At 43.8% G+C, this 20,450-nt stretch overlaps 1 protein-coding gene, 1 long non-coding RNA gene and 1 pseudogene across 3 annotated transcripts in view; all 3 read right to left on the reverse strand.

Moving 5' to 3' along the window:
- Positions 1 to 20,450, reverse strand: part of LOC149972127 (uncharacterized) — a 645,576-nt gene that overhangs the window by 13,031 nt on the left and 612,095 nt on the right. The gene's annotated exons all lie outside the window — the stretch shown is intronic.
- LOC110505736 (proteasome subunit alpha type-6) lies at positions 1,790 to 4,366 on the reverse strand. Its single transcript, XM_021585139.3, has 7 exons — positions 4,042 to 4,366; positions 3,503 to 3,597; positions 3,322 to 3,403; positions 3,052 to 3,207; positions 2,355 to 2,533; positions 2,162 to 2,256; positions 1,790 to 1,997 (listed from the first exon to the last, which is right to left on the reverse strand). Exons 1-7 carry the CDS (start codon positions 4,115 to 4,117, stop codon positions 1,940 to 1,942), a joined length of 741 nt encoding a protein of 246 aa, XP_021440814.1. The 5' UTR covers positions 4,118 to 4,366; the 3' UTR covers positions 1,790 to 1,939.
- LOC110504219 (mitochondrial ribonuclease P catalytic subunit-like) lies at positions 4,752 to 5,682 on the reverse strand (annotated as a pseudogene). Its single transcript, XR_016492025.1, has 3 exons — positions 5,605 to 5,682; positions 5,208 to 5,353; positions 4,752 to 5,011 (listed from the first exon to the last, which is right to left on the reverse strand). The product of XR_016492025.1 is annotated as a mitochondrial ribonuclease P catalytic subunit-like (transcript).

Below are 20,450 nucleotides of genomic sequence, written 5' to 3' on the forward strand. Positions count from 1 at the left end.
TTTCAGTGGTGCCGTCTCAAAGAAACCTCTGCAGGTGAAGGCAAATTATTTAGTCATAGCATGCTCCCTCAAAGCCCGAAGTGATCAGGAAACACAAGAAGGACAGGCAGGCCATTCAGAAAAGAGTCCCGAGGGGGAATAAGAGAAGCTCATATGACTCGGCCTGACAAGGAGAAATGACAAAGCCTTCAGATGGAAAATCCAGACCGTCTTCATGAAGGGGAATATACAGTGCATTTGGAAATTACTCAGACCCCTTGACTTTTTCCACATTTTGTTAGATTACAGACTTATTATAAAATTGTTTAAATAATTTTCTTCATCAACCTACACATAATACCCCATGACAAAGCAAAAACAGTTTTTTAGAATTTTTTAGAATATACAAAACCCCTGAAATATCACATTTACTTCAGTATTCAGACCCTTTACTCAGTACATTGTTAAAGCACCTTTGGCAGCAATTACAACCTTGAGTCTGCTTGGGTATGACGCTACAAGCTTGGCACACCTGTATTTGGGGAGTTTCTCCCATTCTTCTCTACAGATCCTCTTCAAGCTTTGTCAGGTTGGATGGGGAGTGTCACTGCACAGCTATTTTCAGGTCTCTCCAGAGATATTCGATCGGGTTCAAGTCTGGGCTCTGGCTGGGCCACTCAATGACATTGAGACTTTGTCCCGAAGTCACTCCTGCATTGTCTTGGCTATGTGTTTAAGGTCATTGTCCAGTTGGAAGGTGAACCTTTGCCCCAGTCTGAGGTCCTGAACGCTCTGGAGCAGGTTTTCATCAAGGATTTCTCTGTACTTTGCTCTGTTCATCTTTCCCTCAATCCTGACTAGTCTCCCAGCCCTGAAAAACATCCCCACAGCATGATTCTGCCACCATGCTTCACCGTAGGGATGGTGCCAGGTTTCCTCCAGACATGACACTTGGTATTCAGGCCAATGAGTTTAATCTTTGTTTCATCAGACCAGATAATATTGTTTCTCATGGTCTGAGGGTCCTTTAGGCAAACTCCAAGGAGGCTGTCATGTGCCTTTTACTGAAGAGTGGCTTCCGTCTGACCACTCTACCATAAAGGCCTGATTGGTGGAGTACGGCAGATAGTTCCCCTTTTGGAAGTTTCTCCCATCTCCATCAGTGACCATCGGGTTCTTGGTCACCTCCCTGACCAAGCATCGGAGCTCTACGGACAATTCCTTCGACCTCATGTCTTGGTTTTTGCTCTGACATGCACTGTCAACTGTGGGACCTTATATAGACAGGTGTGCCTCTTTCCAAATCATGCCCAATCAATTGAATTGACCACAGGTGGACTCCAATCAAGTTGTAGAAACATCAAGAACAATGAATGGAAACAGGATGCATAAATGTGAACACTTATGTAAATGTAATCATTGAAGATGAGGTAATTCCATTTTAGGTGATTGCTAAAAATCAGAGTTGTCTTTGATAAGACATTTGTGGATGTGAGTATTAAGTTTATAATGCACACATGCTTACAACCACTTCAAGAATGCTGTACATCCAGCAGTCTAGAACAGGGAATAAGGGGATCTTCAACCTCATTGCTCAACTTTCAAATATTATTGTATTGCATCACTAATGTGCTGAGCTGTGTGGACAACTTATTTCAAAAGATCTGAATCCACTTGCCTTTGTTATTTTACTTATTAAGACATTCAGGGATTTCTATAGCACACACACAATCATGGTGTCAAATAACAGTCAGCATAAGGCTTTGGATCTATGCACCATATCTGTATGGGGAAAGAAAACCTACCAGGATTTGAGTTTCTCGAAAACATTCTCTTTAATTGAACAGCGTAAATGTACAGCAAAAAAGAAGTCAGGGCTTTCGTTCTGAAGATCAGTGGTTGTGTTCTCTGTCATATTTCTAGGGTAGTCTCCCCTCTAGACTGGAACACATGGAAACACTCAATCTCGCTCTGACAGGGACACAAGGTGGACATCGATCTCGGTCTCTGTCAGGATCCTGTAAATGGAGAGAGGCAAATAGTGATTCTGACTGGGTCTTTGTACATAACCTATCTGTCCAAAAGATTGAATTTCTATTTACACTCATGACTTCCTATGTTATTTTCTGCACCAAGCTTCAAAAAGTTCCATCACTATTAAACAATTCCCATGGAGACTCACCTGAATTTAGGGTCTTCCGTTGTAATGACTCCGATCTCTAGCTCGGAGGGCTTGAAGTCAATGGACAGTACCGTAGACAAACAAGTTATCGCAGTCTGTAAACAAGAGGATTAAACTTAAACTATTTCAAATCGGGACTAGTTTGCTGATTTAAGTTTTATTATTCTACACGCCAAGGGGTAAGGTGTTTTACCTCGATTGTTTGCGCAAAGGTCCAGTCCAGTTTCTTCTTGACCTTTTTCTCCAGGAAGGTGGTGGCCTCTGTCTGTTTGACCCCAGCAGCAGTGGCCTTGAAGCCACAGTAGTATCCTGCAGGGTCACACTTATACACCTGGGGACCACACTCCTCATCCACACCAATCACTATCATGCCTGCAACAATGGATAAAAAAACAAACAATTAATTAATTGAGACCAAAACTAAAAGCATCTTAGCTAAGAATGCAACTTTCTTACTCTGCACCCCCCCCCCAATTTTTTTTTTTTTTAAAACATTTTAGTCATTTAGCAGATGCTCTTATCCAGAGTGACTTACTCTTAGTGCATTCATCTTAAGATAGCTGGGTGAGAACCACATACCGCAGTCATAGTAAGTACATTTTTCTTCAATAAATACGTTTTCAGCAATGTCAGTGCAAGTAGGAAAAGTGCAGTTTTTTAGGGGGAGGGGGGATAAGACAGATGTCTTATTTAAGATACTCTTTGAAAAGGTAGGGTTTCAGACGTTTTGATAAGATGGGCAGGGACTCTGCTTTCCTGACGTTTTTATTAGTGAGGAACAACAGTCGTACGGTTCATTTTAAACCAGCAGGTTTGGTTCACCTCCAATAATTTGAAACCACTTATAGTCCAAGATTATTACTATTTTTAAACAGAATTGTAACACTTACAGCAACCCAGAGGTCTCATCTCAGCATTCTGTGTGTACACCTGAGAGATGTCAGCCATCCTCTTACACAGCATGTCCACTGGGATCTCATAGCCATACTTGTACTTCCAGTTGGCTGCTTCGTAGCGAGCTCTCTGGACTTGAGACTTGCTGTCAGCTGAACACAAATTAATCGGATATTATTTGTCATTATTACAGAAATGAATTAATACACTCCATGAAGTTCATCTTCAGTCTGTATTGGATATTTCAACCTTAAAATATTTCCCACCCGTCATTCCGGACATGACACAGCCAATGTTTTCTGTGATTTTGAATAGGTGTGTGACTGTGGAGGCATCAAGAAGCTTGTCCTGTGGGAGAGATTGAAGAGTACATCTCATTACTGCCTGTAACATCGCATAGGCAATATGATAACAGAGCAATGAATAAGTCATGAAGGGTGTTCTTACTGGAACTTTCTTCTGTGTGACGACAACTGCACAGTCTTGTCCTCGGATAGCTAATGAGGTAAGGCCACCTTGATTGATAGCCTTGAATGCATATTCTGGGGAAATAAACAACAGGAAAACATTATGCATCACTCCAGACTGTTGTTTATGGAAGAGATAACAGATTCAAAGCGGCAACTGTCAAATAACGTTACACGAGTAGTTCTTAAATTAAAAAATGTCAAGCGCAACAGGAACTGTTGACAGATTTGAATTAGACGTTAGCTAGGATAGCTACTTAGCTGGCTAACTAGCTAATTGATTAGCTACTAGTTAGCAAGCATAATCAATGTCTTATGCGTTAGGATCTGAAAATGTTAACATACATTATCCGTTCACTGACAGAATCAAACAGCTAGCTAGAGATAATATGCCTAACTTAAGTAACATGTTCCTTAACATTACTAGCTAGCTAAATTACTAGCTTACGTTAGTTTGCTACCGGTGATGACTGCGCAAGTTAGTATTTTTTCTTGTCTTCATAACGATCCCATACTAACCGACTTGGTAGAGTCTGCCCTCTGGAGAGAATATGGTAATATGTCGGTCAAATCCTGCACTCGACCCTCGGGACATTGTGTTGGTAAACAAGCAAATATGTATAAAAGTTGAAACTGAAAATAGAACAGCTCAGGGAAAAACGATGCACGGCAATGACCCCCGGAAGTAGTTCTCGGGAACAGTAGATTCATGTTCGGGTCAAGCGAAGAAGGGGCGTGGTTTACTCACACTGGTTTGATGAATGCTTTTTATTTATTTAGGACTCAAAGTGATTGGGTCTTTCTTTTATTATTTTTTCACGTTTTATCGTTTCATTAAGGAACACTGTATTTTACAGTTTGTGAAGATCAAACAGAAGCAGGTGCCTTATTTTGCCCTGGTGAGACAAAGACACTTCTGGGGAACTAAATAAGTATATCTCTCTGCCCCATTCTCATCATAGTGGATGTGACAGGAGCCTCCATTTGTCTGGACAATGGTGTCATAACTTGACATCCTCTGAAAAAAAAGTAACAGAACACCGCAGGAATTATAATAACCTCAAACACACACATGCCATGCATTTATTTCTTTGGGGCTCCAAGTGGCACAGCAATCTAAGGCACTGCATCTCAGCGCTAGAGACATAACTACAGACACCCTGGTTCAAACCCTGGCTGTATCCCTGTGCGATAGGGCGGCTCACAACGTTCATTTTAGGTCCCCATATAGACAACATGCATTTATGCATTGATTTATAATAAATAAGCAAGCTCCATCTCCCTTTTACTTTCACCTGGAATTGTACACTCTTTCCCAGAGTGTAACTGCTCAGCACCAGCTAGTGCCCTCTCTGCCACTTGAAGAAGAGGCGTCGAGTAGCACCATCGGGCAGGCAGGCCTTGTGGTCCCGCATCAGGTCCCAGCTCAAAGTTACAGTGGTTCCCAGAGTGCAGTGTGGCATACAGCAGGAAAGGGTCATCCTCAGAACTGTCAAACAACCAGAGGTGTCAAGAACCAAACAAACCCAAAGAATACACAATGTATTGCACACAAATACACAGAGTGGACAAAACATTAAGAACACCTTTCTAATACTGCGTTGCCTAATATGATCCTCCAGAAAGCTTTGGTTTGTAAAGACATAGGACTGAGTTTGTAAGACAGAGTATACAGCTGAACTCACATGTCAGTGAAGAAGCAGTGGGCCTTCTGCTGGGCCAGGCTCATGTCATGTCTGTCCCAGCTGCGTGAGGGCCGTTGCATGTGCTTCCTCCACAGGACCAGAATGACCAGGCCCTGTCGCTCCAGCTCTGACACCACCACCAGGAGCTGCATGTAAACACAAAGACATTTAGCCATCATCACTTGTCACACTCATTTCTTTGCCAATTTTAACAAAATGTTTGTTGCATGCCAGCCTTAATAAACATTATTTTGCTTTTAGAAGATCAACAAAGGTTAGCCAATATAATGCATTGCATTTAGGGTGAACATTCTATCCGTCAATATAAGATTTTTATGAATGAAAGAACACAATGCATTCGCCCATTGGGATGAATACTCAGTCAGTCATGTGTTACCTTCATTCACTTCCTCTGTAGGGAATTTCCCTGGTTGAGTCTGAGACAAGACACATTCTTTTTTTTTTTTTTTTTTTTAACTATGCAGGTCAGTTAAGAACAAATTCTTATTTACGATGACGGCCTACATCAGCTATAGATAAATTAATTCTCAATGCTTAACCATTGTTTTGGCTTTTTTTGGTATTAACTATTGGTTTACTCAGGTAGGGTTGCAAAAATCCAGTAACTTTCCCAAATTTCCCTGGTTTTCCAGAAAACCCGATTGGAGTTCCTGGACAACCCTACTCAGCGGTGATGATGAGAGTTATTTTCTACAGGATATTGCATATTTTCCACTTTTGACAAAAAAAGGGGATATTAAAAAGCTGATTGCAATCTTTATATTACTTTGCTATCAATTTGCACCTGTTTGACTGAGATAATTACATTTTTTTGTCTCATTCATCTCATCTCCTCTGCAACTTTTTCCTAGGTTCCTTGCTGCAAATGAGAATTGCTGCAAATGAGAATATGTTCAGTCAACATACCTGGTGAAATAAGGGTTAAATAAAGAGGACCTGTGCAAACACCATGCCATTATTTGGCACTTTTTAAAAAGATCACACCTAGGGCCGTGGCAGTCATGACATTTTGTTTGCTGGTTATTGTCATGCAAAAGTAATTAACATAATCGGCATACAAGTGTAAGGTTCTGCTTTTCTTTTCTTAGTCAACCTTGTGTTCTTTGTGTTCTGGAACGTAGTTCTGTCTTTCATTTTTGTTCATTGATTTCACCTGTGTTCGTTTCTCACCTGGTCTCATCAGCTCCCTAATTAGTTCAGTTCTTTCTGTTTGAATGGTTGTGAGGTATTGTTTGTTTTTGACTGCCTACCTGTGTATGACCATTGCCTGCGACCACGTTCCTGCCTTCCGTGAAGGCTTAATAAACATCTGCTGTGCTCTGTGTGTGAATCTACACCTTTTTCTCCCTGAGTATTCATTACAACAAGCTGGTGATGCACGCCTTTGGAACATCTACATTTAAGTCGAATAAATCAATTGAATATACACCATGACAATAAATCCATTATTTATTTTAGGCAGGTCTAAAGAAACATGACATGAATAAAATGTATTTCAGAAGAACAGAATATGTTTTGGCCTACTGTATGTTGTCTGGCTATACGTCATGGCATAGGCTGAAGGCTGGTACATTTAACAATCAGTGGAGGATCCTCATAAGAGGAAAGGGAGGATTTCCTAAAAAATAAAAATAGTCAAGTATTTAAAAAGTTATAATTTTTATACTGAACTAAAATATAAACTCAACATGTAAAGTGTTGGTCCTGTTTTTCATGAGCTGAAATAAGAATTCCCTGAAATTATGCATACACACAAAAAGCTAATTTCTCTAATTTTGAGCACAAATTTCTTTACATTCCTGTTAGTGACAGGTGTGACATATCAAGAAGCTGATTAAACAACATGATCATTACACAGGTGCACTTTGTGCTGGCGATAATAAAAGGCCACTCTAAAATGTGCAGTATTTACTCTAAAATGTCTCAAGATTTGAGGGAGCGTGCAATTAGCATGCTGGCTGCACATTAGCATGCTGTTAGCATGCTGACTGTCCACCAGAACTGTTGCCAGAGAATTTAATGTTAATTCCTCTAACATAAGCCACCTCCAATGTTGTTTTCGAGAATTTGGCCATAGGTCCAACCTGCCTCACAACCGCAGACCACGTGTAACCATGCCAGCCCAGGACCTCCACATCCGGCTTCTTCACATTTGGGATCGTCTGAGACCAGCCACCCAAACAACTGATGAAACTAAGGAGTATTTCTGTCTGTAATGAAGCCTTTTTGAGGGGAAAAACAAATTCTAATTGGCAGGGTCTGGCTCCCCAGTGAGTAGGTAGGCATATGCCTTCCCAGGCAACACCCATGGCTGCGTCCCTGCCCAGTCATGTTAAATTAGGGCCTCATGAATTTATTTAAATTTACTGATTTCCTTATATCAAATCAAATCAAAGTTTATTTGTCACATGCGGCGAATACAACAGGTGTAGGTAGACCTTACAGTGAAATGCTTACTTACAGGCCCTAACCAACAGTGGAATTTTAAAGTAAAAAATAGGTATTAGGTGAACAATAGATTAGTAAAGAAATAAAAAAACAACAGTAAAAAGACAGTGAAAAATAACTGTGGCGAGGCTATAACAGTAGCGAGGCTATATACAGGCACCGGTTAGTCTGGCTAATTGATGTAGTATGTACATGTAGGTATGGTTAAAGTGACTATGCATATATGATAAACAGAGAGTAGCAGTAGCGTAAAAGAGGGGTTGGGGGGTGGTGGGTGGTGGGACACAATGCAAATAGACTGGGTAGCCAATGTGCTGGGGCACTGGTTAGTCGGGCTAATTGAGGTAGTATGTACATTAATGTATTGTTAAAGTAATATGCATATATGCTAAACAGAGTGTAGTGGCAGCGTAAAAGAGGGGTTGGGGGGGGAACAATGCAAATAGACCTGGTAGCCATTTGATGACCAGTTCAGTCTTATGGCTTCGGGGTAAAAGCTGTTGAGAAGCCTTTTGGTCCTAGACTTGGTGCTCTGGTACCGCTTGCAGTGCGGTAGTAGAGAGAACAGTCTATGACTGGGGTGGCTGGGATCTTTGACAATTTTTAGGGCCTTCCTTTGACACCACCTGGTGTAGAGGTCCTGGTTGGCAGGCAGCTTAGCCCCAGTGTAGTATTGGAACGTACGCACTATCCTCTGTAGTGCCTTGCGGTCAGAGGCCGAGCAGTTGCCGTACCAGGCAGTTATGCAACCAGTCAAGATGCTCTCGATGTTGCAGCTGTAGAACCTTTTGAGGATTTGAGGACCCATGCCAAATCTTTTTAGTTTCCTGAGGGGGAAAAGGCTTTGTGGTGCCCTATTCACGACTGTCTTGGTGTGTTTAATGGTTTATTGTCATGGTGACTAATCTAGGTTGTTGGTGATGTGGACACCAAGGAACTTGAAGCTCTCAACCTGCTCCACTACAGCCCCATCGATGAGAATGGGGGCGTACTCGGTCCTCCTTTTCATGTAGTCCTCAATCATCTCCTTAGTCTTGGTTACGTTGAGGGATAGGTTGTTATTCTGGCACCACCTAGCCAGGTCTCTGACCTCCTCCCTATAGGCTGTCTCTTCATTGTCGGTGATCAGGCCTGCCACTGTTGTGTCTTCTACAAACTTAATGATGGCGTTGGAGTCGTGCCTGGCCACGCAGTCGTGGGTGAACAGGGAGTACAGGAGGGGACTGAGCACGCACCCCTGGGGGCTCCAGTGTTGAGGATCAGCGTGGCAGATATGATGCTACCTACCCTCACCAAATGGGGGCAGCCCGTCAGGAAGTCCAGGATCCAGTTGCAGAGGGAGGTGTTTGTCCCAGGGTCCTTAACTTAGTGATGAGCTTTGAGGGTACTATGGTGTTGAACGCTGCGCTGTAGTCAATGAATAGCATTCTCACATAGGTGTTCCTTTTGTCCAGGTGGGAAAGGGCAGTGTGGAGTGCAATAGAGATTGCATCATCTGTGGATCTGTTTGGGCGGTATGCAAATTGGAGTGGGTCTATGGTTTCTGGGATAAGGGTGTTTATGTGAGCCATTACCAGCCTTCGGAAGCACTTTATGGCTACATAAGTGAGTGCTATGTGTCTGTAGTCATTCAGGTAGGCTGCCTTAGTGTTCTTGGGCACAGGGACTATGGTGGTCTGCTTTAAACATGTCGGTATTTCAGACTCAATCAGGGACATGTTGAAAATGTCAGTAAAGACACCTGCCAGTTGGTCCGCACATGACCGGAGCACACATCCTGTTAATCAGTCTATCCCTGCGGCCTTGTGAATGTTGACCTGTTTAAAGGTCTTACTCACATTGGCTACGGAGAGCGGGATCACACAGTCATCCAGAACAGCTGATGCTCTCATGCATGCCTCAGTGTTGCTTGCTTCGAAGCGAGCATATAAGTGATTTAGCTCGTCTGGTAGGCTTGTGTCACTGGGCAGCTCTCGTGGCTGTGCTTCCCTTTGTAGTCTGTAATAGTTTGCAAGCCCTGCCACATAAGACGAGTGTCAGAGCCGGTCTAGTAAGATTCAATCTTCGCCCTGTATTGGTGCTTTGCCTGTTTGATGGTTCGTCGGAGGGCATAGCAGGATTTCTTATAAGCTTCCAAGTTAGAGTCCCGCACCTTGAAAGCGGCAGCTCTACCCTTTCGCTCAGTGTGAATGTTGCCTGTAATCCATGGCTTCTGGTTGGCGTATGTACGTACAGTCACTGTGGGGATGATGTCCTCGATGCACTTATTGATAAAGCCAGTGACTGAAGTGGTGTACTCCTCAATGCAATCAGAGGAATCCCAAAACATGTTCCAGTTTGTGATAGCAAAACAGTCCTGTAGTTTAGCATCTGCTTCATCTGACCACTTTTTTTAGACCGAGTCACTGGTGCTTCCTGCTTTAATATTTGCTTGTAAGCAGAAATCAGGAGGATAGAATTGTGGTCAGATTTTTAAAAATATATTTTTTTATTTTACCCCGTTTTCTCCCCAATTTCGTGGTATCCAATAGTTTTTTTGTAGCTATTATCTTGTCTCATCGCTACAACTCCCAAACGGGCTCGGGAGAGACGAAGGTTGAAAGTCATGCGTCCTCCGATACACAACCCAACCAAGCCGCACTGCTTCTTAACACAGCGCGCACCAATGTGTCGGAGGAAACACCGTGCACCTGGCAACCTTGGTTAGCGGGCACTGTGCCCGGCCCGCCACAGGAGTTGCTGGTGTGCGATGAGACAAGGACATCCATACCGGCAAAGACCTCCCTAACCCGGACGACGCTAGGCCAATTGTGCGTCGCCCCACGGACCTCCCGGTTGCGGCCGGTTACGACAGAGCCTGGGCGCAAACCCAGAGTCTCTGGTGGCACAGCTGGCGCTGCAGTACAGCGCCCTTAACCACTGCGCCACCCGGGAGGCCTAATTGTGGTCAGATTTACCAAATGGAGGGCGAGGGAGAGCTTTGTACACGTCTCTGTGTGTGGAATACAGGTGATCTAGAATTTTTTCCCTTGGGTTGCGCATTTAACATGTTGATAGAGATAAGGTAAAACTGATTTAAGTTTCCCTGCATTAAAGTCGCCGGCCACTAGGAGCGCTGCCTCTGGGTGCTCAATTTCCTGTTTGCTTATTTCCTTATAAGTGCAGTCGAAGTGTGGTCTTAGTGCCAGCATCCATCTGTGGTGGTAAATAAACAGAATATCCATGTCTTCATTCAGTCACGATTCCGTGAAACATAAGATGTTACAGTTTTTGATATCCCATTGGTAGGATATTCGTGATCGTACCTCGTCTAATTTATTGTCCAATGATTGTACATTGACGAGTAATACTGACGGTAATGGCAGCTTTCCCACTCGCCTTCTGCGGATCCTTACGAGGCACCTTGCTCTGTGTCCTCTGTACCTGCATCTCTTTCTCTTGCCAATAACGGGGATGTTGGCCTCGTCGCATGTTAGCAGTATATCCTGTTCGTCCTGCTTGTTGAAGAAAAATCTTTGTCTAATCCGAGGTGAGTGATTGCTGTCCTGATATGCAGAAGCCCTTTTTTGCTGTAAGATACGGTGGCAGAAACATTATGTACAAAATAAGTTACAAATAACCCGAAAACCCCCCACATAATAGTACAGTTGGTTAGGCACCCGTAAAACTGCTGCCATTTCTTCCAAGGACATTTATATGAACTGTAACTCAGTAAAATCGTTTAAATTGTTGCATGTTGTGTTTATATTTTTGTTCAGTATAGATAAAACTATACTAAATATATTGAAGTCACCAAATAATTGATTTAAAAAAACTGTTTTGCAATTGTCTACAGTTGCCTCAGCCATTATTCTGTAGGGGAGCACCATGGTGTTGCCGGAGGACAGCTAGCTTTCGTTCTCCTCTGGTCACATTGACTTCAATACAAAACCTAGGAGGCTTATGGTTCTCAACCCCTTCCATAGACTTACACATAAATTATGACAACTTCCGGAGGACATCCTCCAACCTATCAGAGCTCTTGCAGCATAAACTGACATTTCGTCCACCAAATCAAAGGATCAGAGAATTAATCTAGTACTGAAATCATAAGCTTTGGTCACTGGAACTCTTCCAAGTCAAGGTAAGCATTTGGTTTTATTAATGTATTGCCACCGGGGCCGGCCAGTGTAACTGCTAATCTGATTGCTGACTGTACACTGTACTGCATGATTTTAGCGGGTTTATTAGTAGTTCTAGTTGACTATGATGTGACAACGATGTAGGCTGTGTGTAGCGGTTAGCGGTGATGATATGAAGTTTTGGCTTGGAAAGGTTTTTTCATCTGGTCACAGACAGCTGATGTGTTGTGCAAGTGAAGGGAAAAGGTGAGGAGGAGACTGAATAGATAGTTGCGAGAAGTAATTATATGTAGGTCTACAACGAGCAAAGTAATCATGCTGTTTTTATGTGGCTGCTATGAAAGTGAACTGTTAGCGTGTGATTAGGGGTGTATTCATTCCACCTACTCTGTTGAACCTTCACCTCACTAAAACCCCAGGTTTGATCCCAGGCTGTGTCACAACCGGCTGTGACTGTCCGATAGGGCGGTGCACAATTGGCCCAGCTTCACCTGGGTTAGGGAAGGGTTTGGATGGGCACCTGCAGGCTGGCTTCGGTCGTTAGTTGGACGGTGTCTCCTCCGACACATTGGTGCGGCTGACTACTGGGTTAAGTGGGCAGGTGTTAAGAAGTGCGGTTTGGCAGGTCATGTTTTGGAGGACTCGACCTTCGCTACATCCGAGCCCGTTGGGGAGTTGCAGCGATGAGACAAGATCGTAATTGGATCGCAATTGGATATCACAAAATTGGGGAGAAAAAGGGTGTAAACTAAAAATAATAAATAAAATAATAATGATGTTCAATGCTGCAAAAATGTTTTGATAGCCTTTCCCAGATCTGTGCCTCGACACAATCCTGTCTCGGAGCTCTACGGACAATTCCTTCAACCTTATGGCTTGGTTTTTGCTCTGACATGCACTGTCAACTGTGGGACCTTACATAGACAGGTGTGTGCCTATCCAAATCATGTCGATTCAATTTAATTTACCCCAGGTGGACTCCAATCAAGTTGTAGAAACATCTCAAGGATGATCAATGGAAACAGGATGCGCCTTTGATCAATTTCAAGTCTCATAGCAAATGGTCTGAATACTTATGTAAATAAGGTATTTCAGTTTTTATTTTTAATACATTTGCTAAATGTTCTAAAATCCTGTTTTTGCTTTGTCATTATGGGGTATTGTGTGTAGATTGATGAGGGGAACAAATTATGTAATACATTTTAGAATAAGGCTGTAACGTCACAAAATGTGGAGAAAGTCAAAGGGTATGAAACATTTCTGAATTTACTCAGTCCATCATTACTTTAGGCCTATGTATAAGGTCTAATATGCATATGGGTGTTTGGAAAATCATCACCTCTGAAAGTGATGTCCATTTCATTGCACTCTCTTGGCATTCTCTCAACCAGCTTCACAAGTTAGTCACCTGGAATGCATTTCAGGTGTGCCTCGTTAAAAGTTCATTTGTGGAATTTCTTTCCTTCTTAATGCATTTGAGCCAATCAGTTGTGTTGTGACAAGGTATGGCTGGTATATAGAAGATAACCCTATTTGGTAAAAGACCAAGCTCATATTATGGCAAGAACAGCTCAAATAGACAAAGAGAAATGAGTCAATCATTACTTGAAAGACATAAAGGTCAGTCAATACGGAAAATTTCCAGAATTTCAAAAACCAAGCACTATGCACTATGCACTATCAAGCACTATGATGATGAAACTGGCTCTCGTGAGGACCACCACAGGAAAGGAAGACCCAGAGTTACGTTTGCTCACTAGAGTTACCAGCCCCGGAAATTGCAGCCCAAATAAATGCTTCACAGAGTTCAATTAACAGACACATCTCAACATCAACTGTTCAGAGGAGACTGTGTGAATCAGGCCTTCATGGTCAAATTGCTGCAAAGAAACCACTACTAAAGGACACCAATAAGAAGAAGAGACTTGCTTGGGCCAAGAAACACGAGCAATGGACATTAGTTTGGTGGAAAGCTGTCCTTTGGTCTGATTAGTCCAAACTTGAGATTTTTGGTTCCAATCGCCGTGTCTTTGTGAGATGCAGAGAAGGTGAACAGATGATCTCCGCATGTTTGATTCCCACCATGAAGCTTGGAGGAGGAGGTGTGATGGTGTGATAGAGATACGCCATCCCATCTGGTTTGAGCTTAGTGCGACTATCATTTGTTTTTCAACAGGACAATGACCCAACACACCTCTAGGCTGTGTAAGGGCTATTTGACCAAGAAGGAGAGTGATGGAGTGCTGCATCAGGTGACCCGGCCTCCACAACCACCTGACCTCAACCCAATTGACATGGTTTGGGATGAGTTGGACCGCAGAGTGAAGGACAAGCAGCCAACAAGTGCTCAGAATATGTGGGAACTCCTTCAGAACTGTTGGAAAAGCATTCCAGGTGAAGCTGGTTGAGAGAATGCCAAGAGTGTGCAATGCTGTCATCAAGGCAAAAGGTGGCTACTTTGAAAAATATAAAATATATATAAAATATACTTTTTTGGTTAGTACATGATTCCATATGTGTTATTTCATAGTTTTGGTGTCTTCACTATTATTCTACAATGTAGAAAATAGTAAAAATAAAGAAAAACCCTTGAATGAGTAGGTGTGTCCAAACTTTTGACTGGAACTGGAAGTGTTTGATGTGATTATCGATTGCGTTTGCATTGATGTCAGAGTGGTTAGAGGGACAATAGAGCCCTTAGTACCAGGCCATTAGGACCTGGTGATCGTTAGCGAGTTGAGTACTACTAATGCATGTCCAGAGTGCATAAAAGGAGATTACCATGATTCAACGGTCACTTAGAATTTTTACTGGGGTCATGACTCAGGACTGCAGGTGTTGCAGTAATTTGGTCACCGCAACAGCCCTAATCACACCCTGTTCTCTTTCTGTCCACTCTAGATGAGGAAGTGTTGACCTGGGAACAGCCGGTGGGTGTGGCTGTGTTCTGCTAATTCATCATGGGGGAAGTGAGCTTGGAGTAGCAGGTGTAAGGTTTACCAAGTAAAGCTTGAGACAAGAGCCATGAACCTTTAGCTGTAACCTGAAGTAATTTATATTTCTCACCTCATTGTTGTATCCGTTTTAGTTTCTCATTCTCTCTTCTAGCAAGAAGAGGAAGATGGAAAAAATCAACACAGAATAATTATTTAATTACGCAATGATTTCTATATTAAAAGTCATTGCTTATTGCAAATATCTGTTAATAGTAGAGTCATGGTTTTACACACAAAAAAAACTCTGACGTGTCTAGCTGTCCGATGTGGTTGATGCTGCAGACGTGTGGGTTGGGGAGATGTGGCCTTTAGCTCATAACTGGGATGGAAGTTTACCCCACACACACACTTGAAATACTGATGTTAGTCATGTGAGAACCGGAGAGGAAACCCCCCCAATAAGGCATCAGGGTCTGTAGGTGTGCTGAAACAATACTCTCTGTGCTTCGATTATACAAACACAGAACTCTTATATTTTTAAATATATAAAAAAAATGCATTATTTATTTATTTATTTGAAAGCATTCAGTTATTTGAAAGCAATCAGTGCAGTCAGTGACCTGAGGCCACAGCCCCTCCTGCTCACTTCACCTGTCAGAGAAACAATAATGCCACACAGTTGTGGGGAGTTGGAGGGAGGAAAAGGAATGTCAATATTCACACTGTGTGGTCAGACTGTGGTGACTGAGGGTTCTGCTTACAGATAGAAACCCATACAGAGTATGGTTAGGCTATGAACAAATGTATACCCATCTTTCCCACAGGATCCAATCTAAACAACAGCCTCCCACATCACATTGCAGTTGTGACAATGCCATCTCCACTGTGTCTCAAGTGGGGGAAGACTGGCATTACAACTAAGTCACTTCAATGGAATTCAAGACGTTCCCTTTCAGGATATTTGTATTTGGCTCTATCCGAGGGGTCTATCCGAGGGGGGGGCAGGTAGCCTAATGGTTAGATAGATGATGATGACTGATGCTCGACCACTCAAGTAGTAGGAAATCCAGATTAAGGAAATCCACCCATTGAATTGGGAGATCGCTTTTTGAGTGACACGGACTGTGGTTTGCTTAGTTTGGAAGACAGAGGAAGAGTAACAGTGAGTCAGCATGAACCTAAACACACTAACATGAGCTGTTGCCTTGCCAACTGGAAATGGTAACACCAGCTGTGGGTGTTCATTATGTTCTAATAGCTACTGTAGAGAGGGCAGGGAAGGAGAGAGAAGGGCAGGAGAAGGCATGGAAGGAGAGGGCTGGGCAGGGCACTGCACGGCAGGAGAGGGCAGGGCTGGGACGTGGAGATTCCATCAGGTGCAGTCTAATTGCACTGCAGAAGCCACATCAATAACACATCTCAACCTTATGTGTCAGATCTTATGGTCAGATCAACAGTGCCAACCTAGGCTCGGAACATTTCGTACCATCTTGCTCAGATTGTTGCTCCATTGAGTTTGGCAGGTCGCTGCCTTAAGGCAAGACCTTGTCTATTTTCTTAACTCATGACAATTATATATTCTGGATTCACACCGCCAGATATGAGAGATCTGGCAGAGCACTCACCATCTGCGACTGGTTCCCTTTGATGCCCATGTTGGCAACTTTGAAACCATCTATGACCATGTCAAAGGCCGGCTTCCACTTGACAAAGGTCTTGAAGCTCTCCAGCTCCTAGGAGAGGGAGAAACATTTGGTTACCCAAGCTACTGGTTTAAATATTTGGTGAAATGCTTTGTGCTTCCATTTTAAATGTTTGCGCATGTCAAGTGCATATCATATGTAATATTGACATTTTTATGATGCATTTCACTGTCTCACAGCTATCAAATATCTAAGTGTTAGGTGAAATATAAAGGGGGTGGGGGGGATTCAAATGCTGGAACAATATCACTTCATGACAAAAACAGACTTGAAAGTTACAAGCACCAACTCACGTTGCATGCCTGACTGTAAACAACAAGGATGACTTTTAGTAACAGGGCAAGACTTGTTCAACATTTACTGAACTTGACAGCCAGACCTTCCCTTTTTTTTGTCATGTTTTTCTTTTCTTGTTTCCATTTCAATGGGAACCTGGACTAGCTCCAGATATGAGTCTGGCAGTACACAGTACAGTGGGGGAATTTCTGGCTGGACCACATGCCAACTCCAGGCCACACCTCTACATGTCTGTCTATCATGTACATTGTACACTGTATGTATGCATAGGTCTCTCGTGTTGCTGTCACTGCTGCATTGGAAATAGAGATCCATTTACATTTCATTGGTAGGAGGTTGGTAAATACTGGTCATACATGTCTAAATCTAAAGTATTTTGCTGAACTAAAATGTTTCTTAAAAAAGGATTTCATCACGTATATGCAAATATGTTCCTCATGTTTCCAGAGAATGCAACCAGACTGACCAACTGCAGCCTACACACAGGAGATTACAGTAGGACACTGCAGAGTCCATTCATTGTTCAACAAATCACGTTGTATAAGTGTCTATTATACAATACTGTAGCCATGGGAACAGGCCACTACTTTCACTTCTTTGTCTCCACGATGCAAATAGCCTGAGAAATCCCCCGCCACACCCCAACACAAACCTCAAAGTCCACCAGAACAACAGTACTGTATACCCTTGCAAAATACTAACCATTCTTCAAGTAGGCTCCAACTGCTTGATTGTACTGTACCTTTGAGAATAAAAAATGCAGATAATAATTCTAAAAAGAATTGTAGCTTATTTGACTAAAGCTAGTAACTTGTCCCTTGTAGTGTCAGCTGTGTGAGTTGTGTTAGTTGCTCTGTCTAGTGGTGTCAATTTTTTATTTTTTCCATTTGGTTTACACTTTTTATAGTATGCACTTCGAGATTATTCTGTATAATAAAAAGCACTTTGCAAATGTAATAAATTATTATTATTACTTTTATTATTAACAGCATTGCAGTGAGACATCTGTATAGAATGGTAAGAGGAAGAATATTTGGGGAATCCCACTTTTGTGCAGAAGGGAGAAAGTTCTGAAATAAATTACATTCAGAAGTCAAGAAATGTTCAGGCCCTGTTTCAGGCCATTTTGCACTTTGGGTTTCATCCCGCTTTTATATATGGTGCTTTAATAAATTCAGTAGTTCTAAACCTGCGACTGCCTCCTGCCAGCTCATCTCTACACTTGTGACAGAATGACCGACCCAAGAGAACAGGAAGCAGCAGGACATCCTGACCTCTCCGCTACAGGAACAAAGTTCCACTACCACGACTCGTGCCTGGAGCACCTCAAGACTGCCATGGACGAGGTGCTCCAGACTGTACGCCAGCTGCAGGCTAAACCGCCACCTTCCCAGCTCCCTGCGGTCGTTCCAGCCACCCCACCACCATCTACCCGGTCTGATTAGAAACCTCCAACTGCACCTCCCGGAGCGGTTTCACGGCACCCCAGCTCACTGTAGGGGTTTTAACCTGCAGTGTGACCTCCACAATGGTGATCTCGACAGGCCGGAATCTGGAATCGCACAAGCTGTCTGGGAGAGGGACGGTCCAGAAGTGCAGTCCTATGAGCGCTTTACCCAACTCTTCCGTGCCGTTTTCGACCACCCTACAGAGGTCCGATAGGGAGGTGAGCATCTCCTCCGTCTACTCCAGGGGTTCAGGAGAGCGTCTGAGTACGCTCTGGATTTCCGGACGGTGGTTGCGCCCACTGGCGACCAGGCCCTGTTGACGGTTTCCCGCAGTGGGCTACACGTGGATGTCCAGACCGAGCTGTCCTGTTCCGATGAGGACCTTATGCTGGACCAGCTCATCGCCATTGCCATCCTCCTGGATAATCTCCTGCGTGCCCGTTGTCGCCCATCCCGGGGGTTCCTTCTCTCTGTCCACCCAGCCCGTCCTCCTTCCTGTCACCTTCCCAGACTATCCTGGCCCCCCACTGAGTCCTGCCCTAGTGGACTCATGTTCTGCAAGCAATTTCCTAGACCAGTCAGAGGCCTTATCATTACACATTCCTCTAGTCCCTTTACAACCTCCTATCCCAGTCCTTGCCCTAGACAACTGTCCCCTAGGAACAGGACTGGTGTGCCAGACCATGACTCCCATTTCCCTCACAGTTGCCACAACCACCATGAACCCATCACTTTCCTCATCTTAGACTCTCCTGCACATCCCGTAGTTTTAGGTTTCCCCTGGATACAGTTGCATAACCCCAGGATATCGTGGACAGAGAGGAGGTTGTTGGGTTGGTCGCAGGAGTGTCAGGGGAGGTGTCTATCTGTGCCACCTCTGTGGAAAGTCCGGACCAGGCCACCCACGTCCCTATCCCGGAGGAATACTGGGACCTGCAGGTTGCTTTTTTGAAGACTTCTGCCATGTGCCCCTCTCTCCACCCTCCTGAAGGGAGGTCCTCAACAGCTGCGCTGGACTGAGGCCAACAAAGCCTTCCGTGCGCTCAATAAACGTTTTACGAATGCACCTGTTCTGGCTCATCCTGATCCGTCTGTGCCCTTCATCGTGGAAGCGGACACCTCCGAGGTTGGAGTAGGAACTGCACCCTCCCAATGCACTGGATCGCTGTCTAAATTCCATCTATGCTCCTTCTACTCACGGAAGCTGTCTCCTGCAGAGCGAAATTACGACGTGGGGGATCGTGAGTTGCTGGCCATCAATAAGTCACCGAAAACATGGTAGCACTGGCTGGAGGGTGCTCAAACACATTCCTGATTTGGATGGACCACCGGAACCTAGAGTATATTCGCGCAGTGAAGAGGCTGAACCCGTGTCAGGCCAGATGGGCCCTATTCTTCGCCAGGTTTGACTTTTATTTTTTTATTTCACCTTTATTTAACCAGGTAGGCTAGTTGAGAACAAGTTCTCATTTACAACTATGACCTGGCCAAGATAAAGCAAATCAGTGCGACACAAACAACAACACAGAGTTACACATGGAATAAACAAACATGCAGTCAATAATACAATAGAAAAGCCTATATACAGTGTGTGCAAATGAGGTCGGATAAGGGAGGTAAGGCAATAAATAGGCCATAGTGGCAAAATAATTACAATATACCAATTAAACACAGGAGTGATAGATGTGCAGAAGATGAATGTGCAAGTAGAGATACAGGGGGCAAAGGAGCAAAATAAATAAATAACAGTATGGGGATGAGATAGTTGGATGGGTTATGTACAGGTGCAGTGATCTGTGAGCTGCTCTGACAGCTGGTGCTTAAAGTTAGTGAGGGAGATATGAGTCTCCAGCTTCAGTGATTTTTTTGTTTGATTTGCCATTCGTTCCAGTCATTGGCAGCAGAGAACTGGAAGGAAAGGGGGTCAAACGAGGAATAGGCTTTGGGGGTGACTAGTGAAATATACCTGCTGGAGCGCGTGCTACAGGTGGGTGCTGCTATGGTGACCAGTGAGCTGAGATAACCCGGGGCTTTACCTAGCAAAGACTTATAGATGACCTGGAGCCAGTGGGTTTGACTTTACCCTCTCCTAGCGGCCGGGATCTAAGAACATCAAGGCCAATACGGTGTCCCGAGTGCATGGGACAGAGGATCCGAGGGAGAAAGTGACACCCATTGTTCCCCCGTCCCGCGTTGTGGCTCCTGCTGTGTGGACGCGGACATCCGTTAAGCCCTGCGACAGGAGCCCTCACCTGCCCACTGTCCCGAG

This window comes from Oncorhynchus mykiss, chromosome 25, assembly GCF_057628025.1.
Source record: "Oncorhynchus mykiss isolate SJ-2025 chromosome 25, ASM5762802v1, whole genome shotgun sequence".
Lineage (NCBI taxonomy): Eukaryota > Metazoa > Chordata > Actinopteri > Salmoniformes > Salmonidae > Oncorhynchus > Oncorhynchus mykiss.

Coding starts and splice junctions, on each gene's coding strand:
- LOC110505736 (XM_021585139.3), bottom strand. CDS start 4,117: ATGTCCCGAGGGTCGAGTGCAGGATTTGACCGACATATTACCATATTC. Junction 3,404..3,502: donor TCACACAGAAGAAAGTTCCA/GTAAGAACACCC, acceptor TCTCTCCCACAG/GACAAGCTTCTTGATGCCTC. Junction 1,998..2,161: donor ACGGAAGACCCTAAATTCAG/GTGAGTCTCCAT, acceptor CTCCATTTACAG/GATCCTGACAGAGACCGAGA.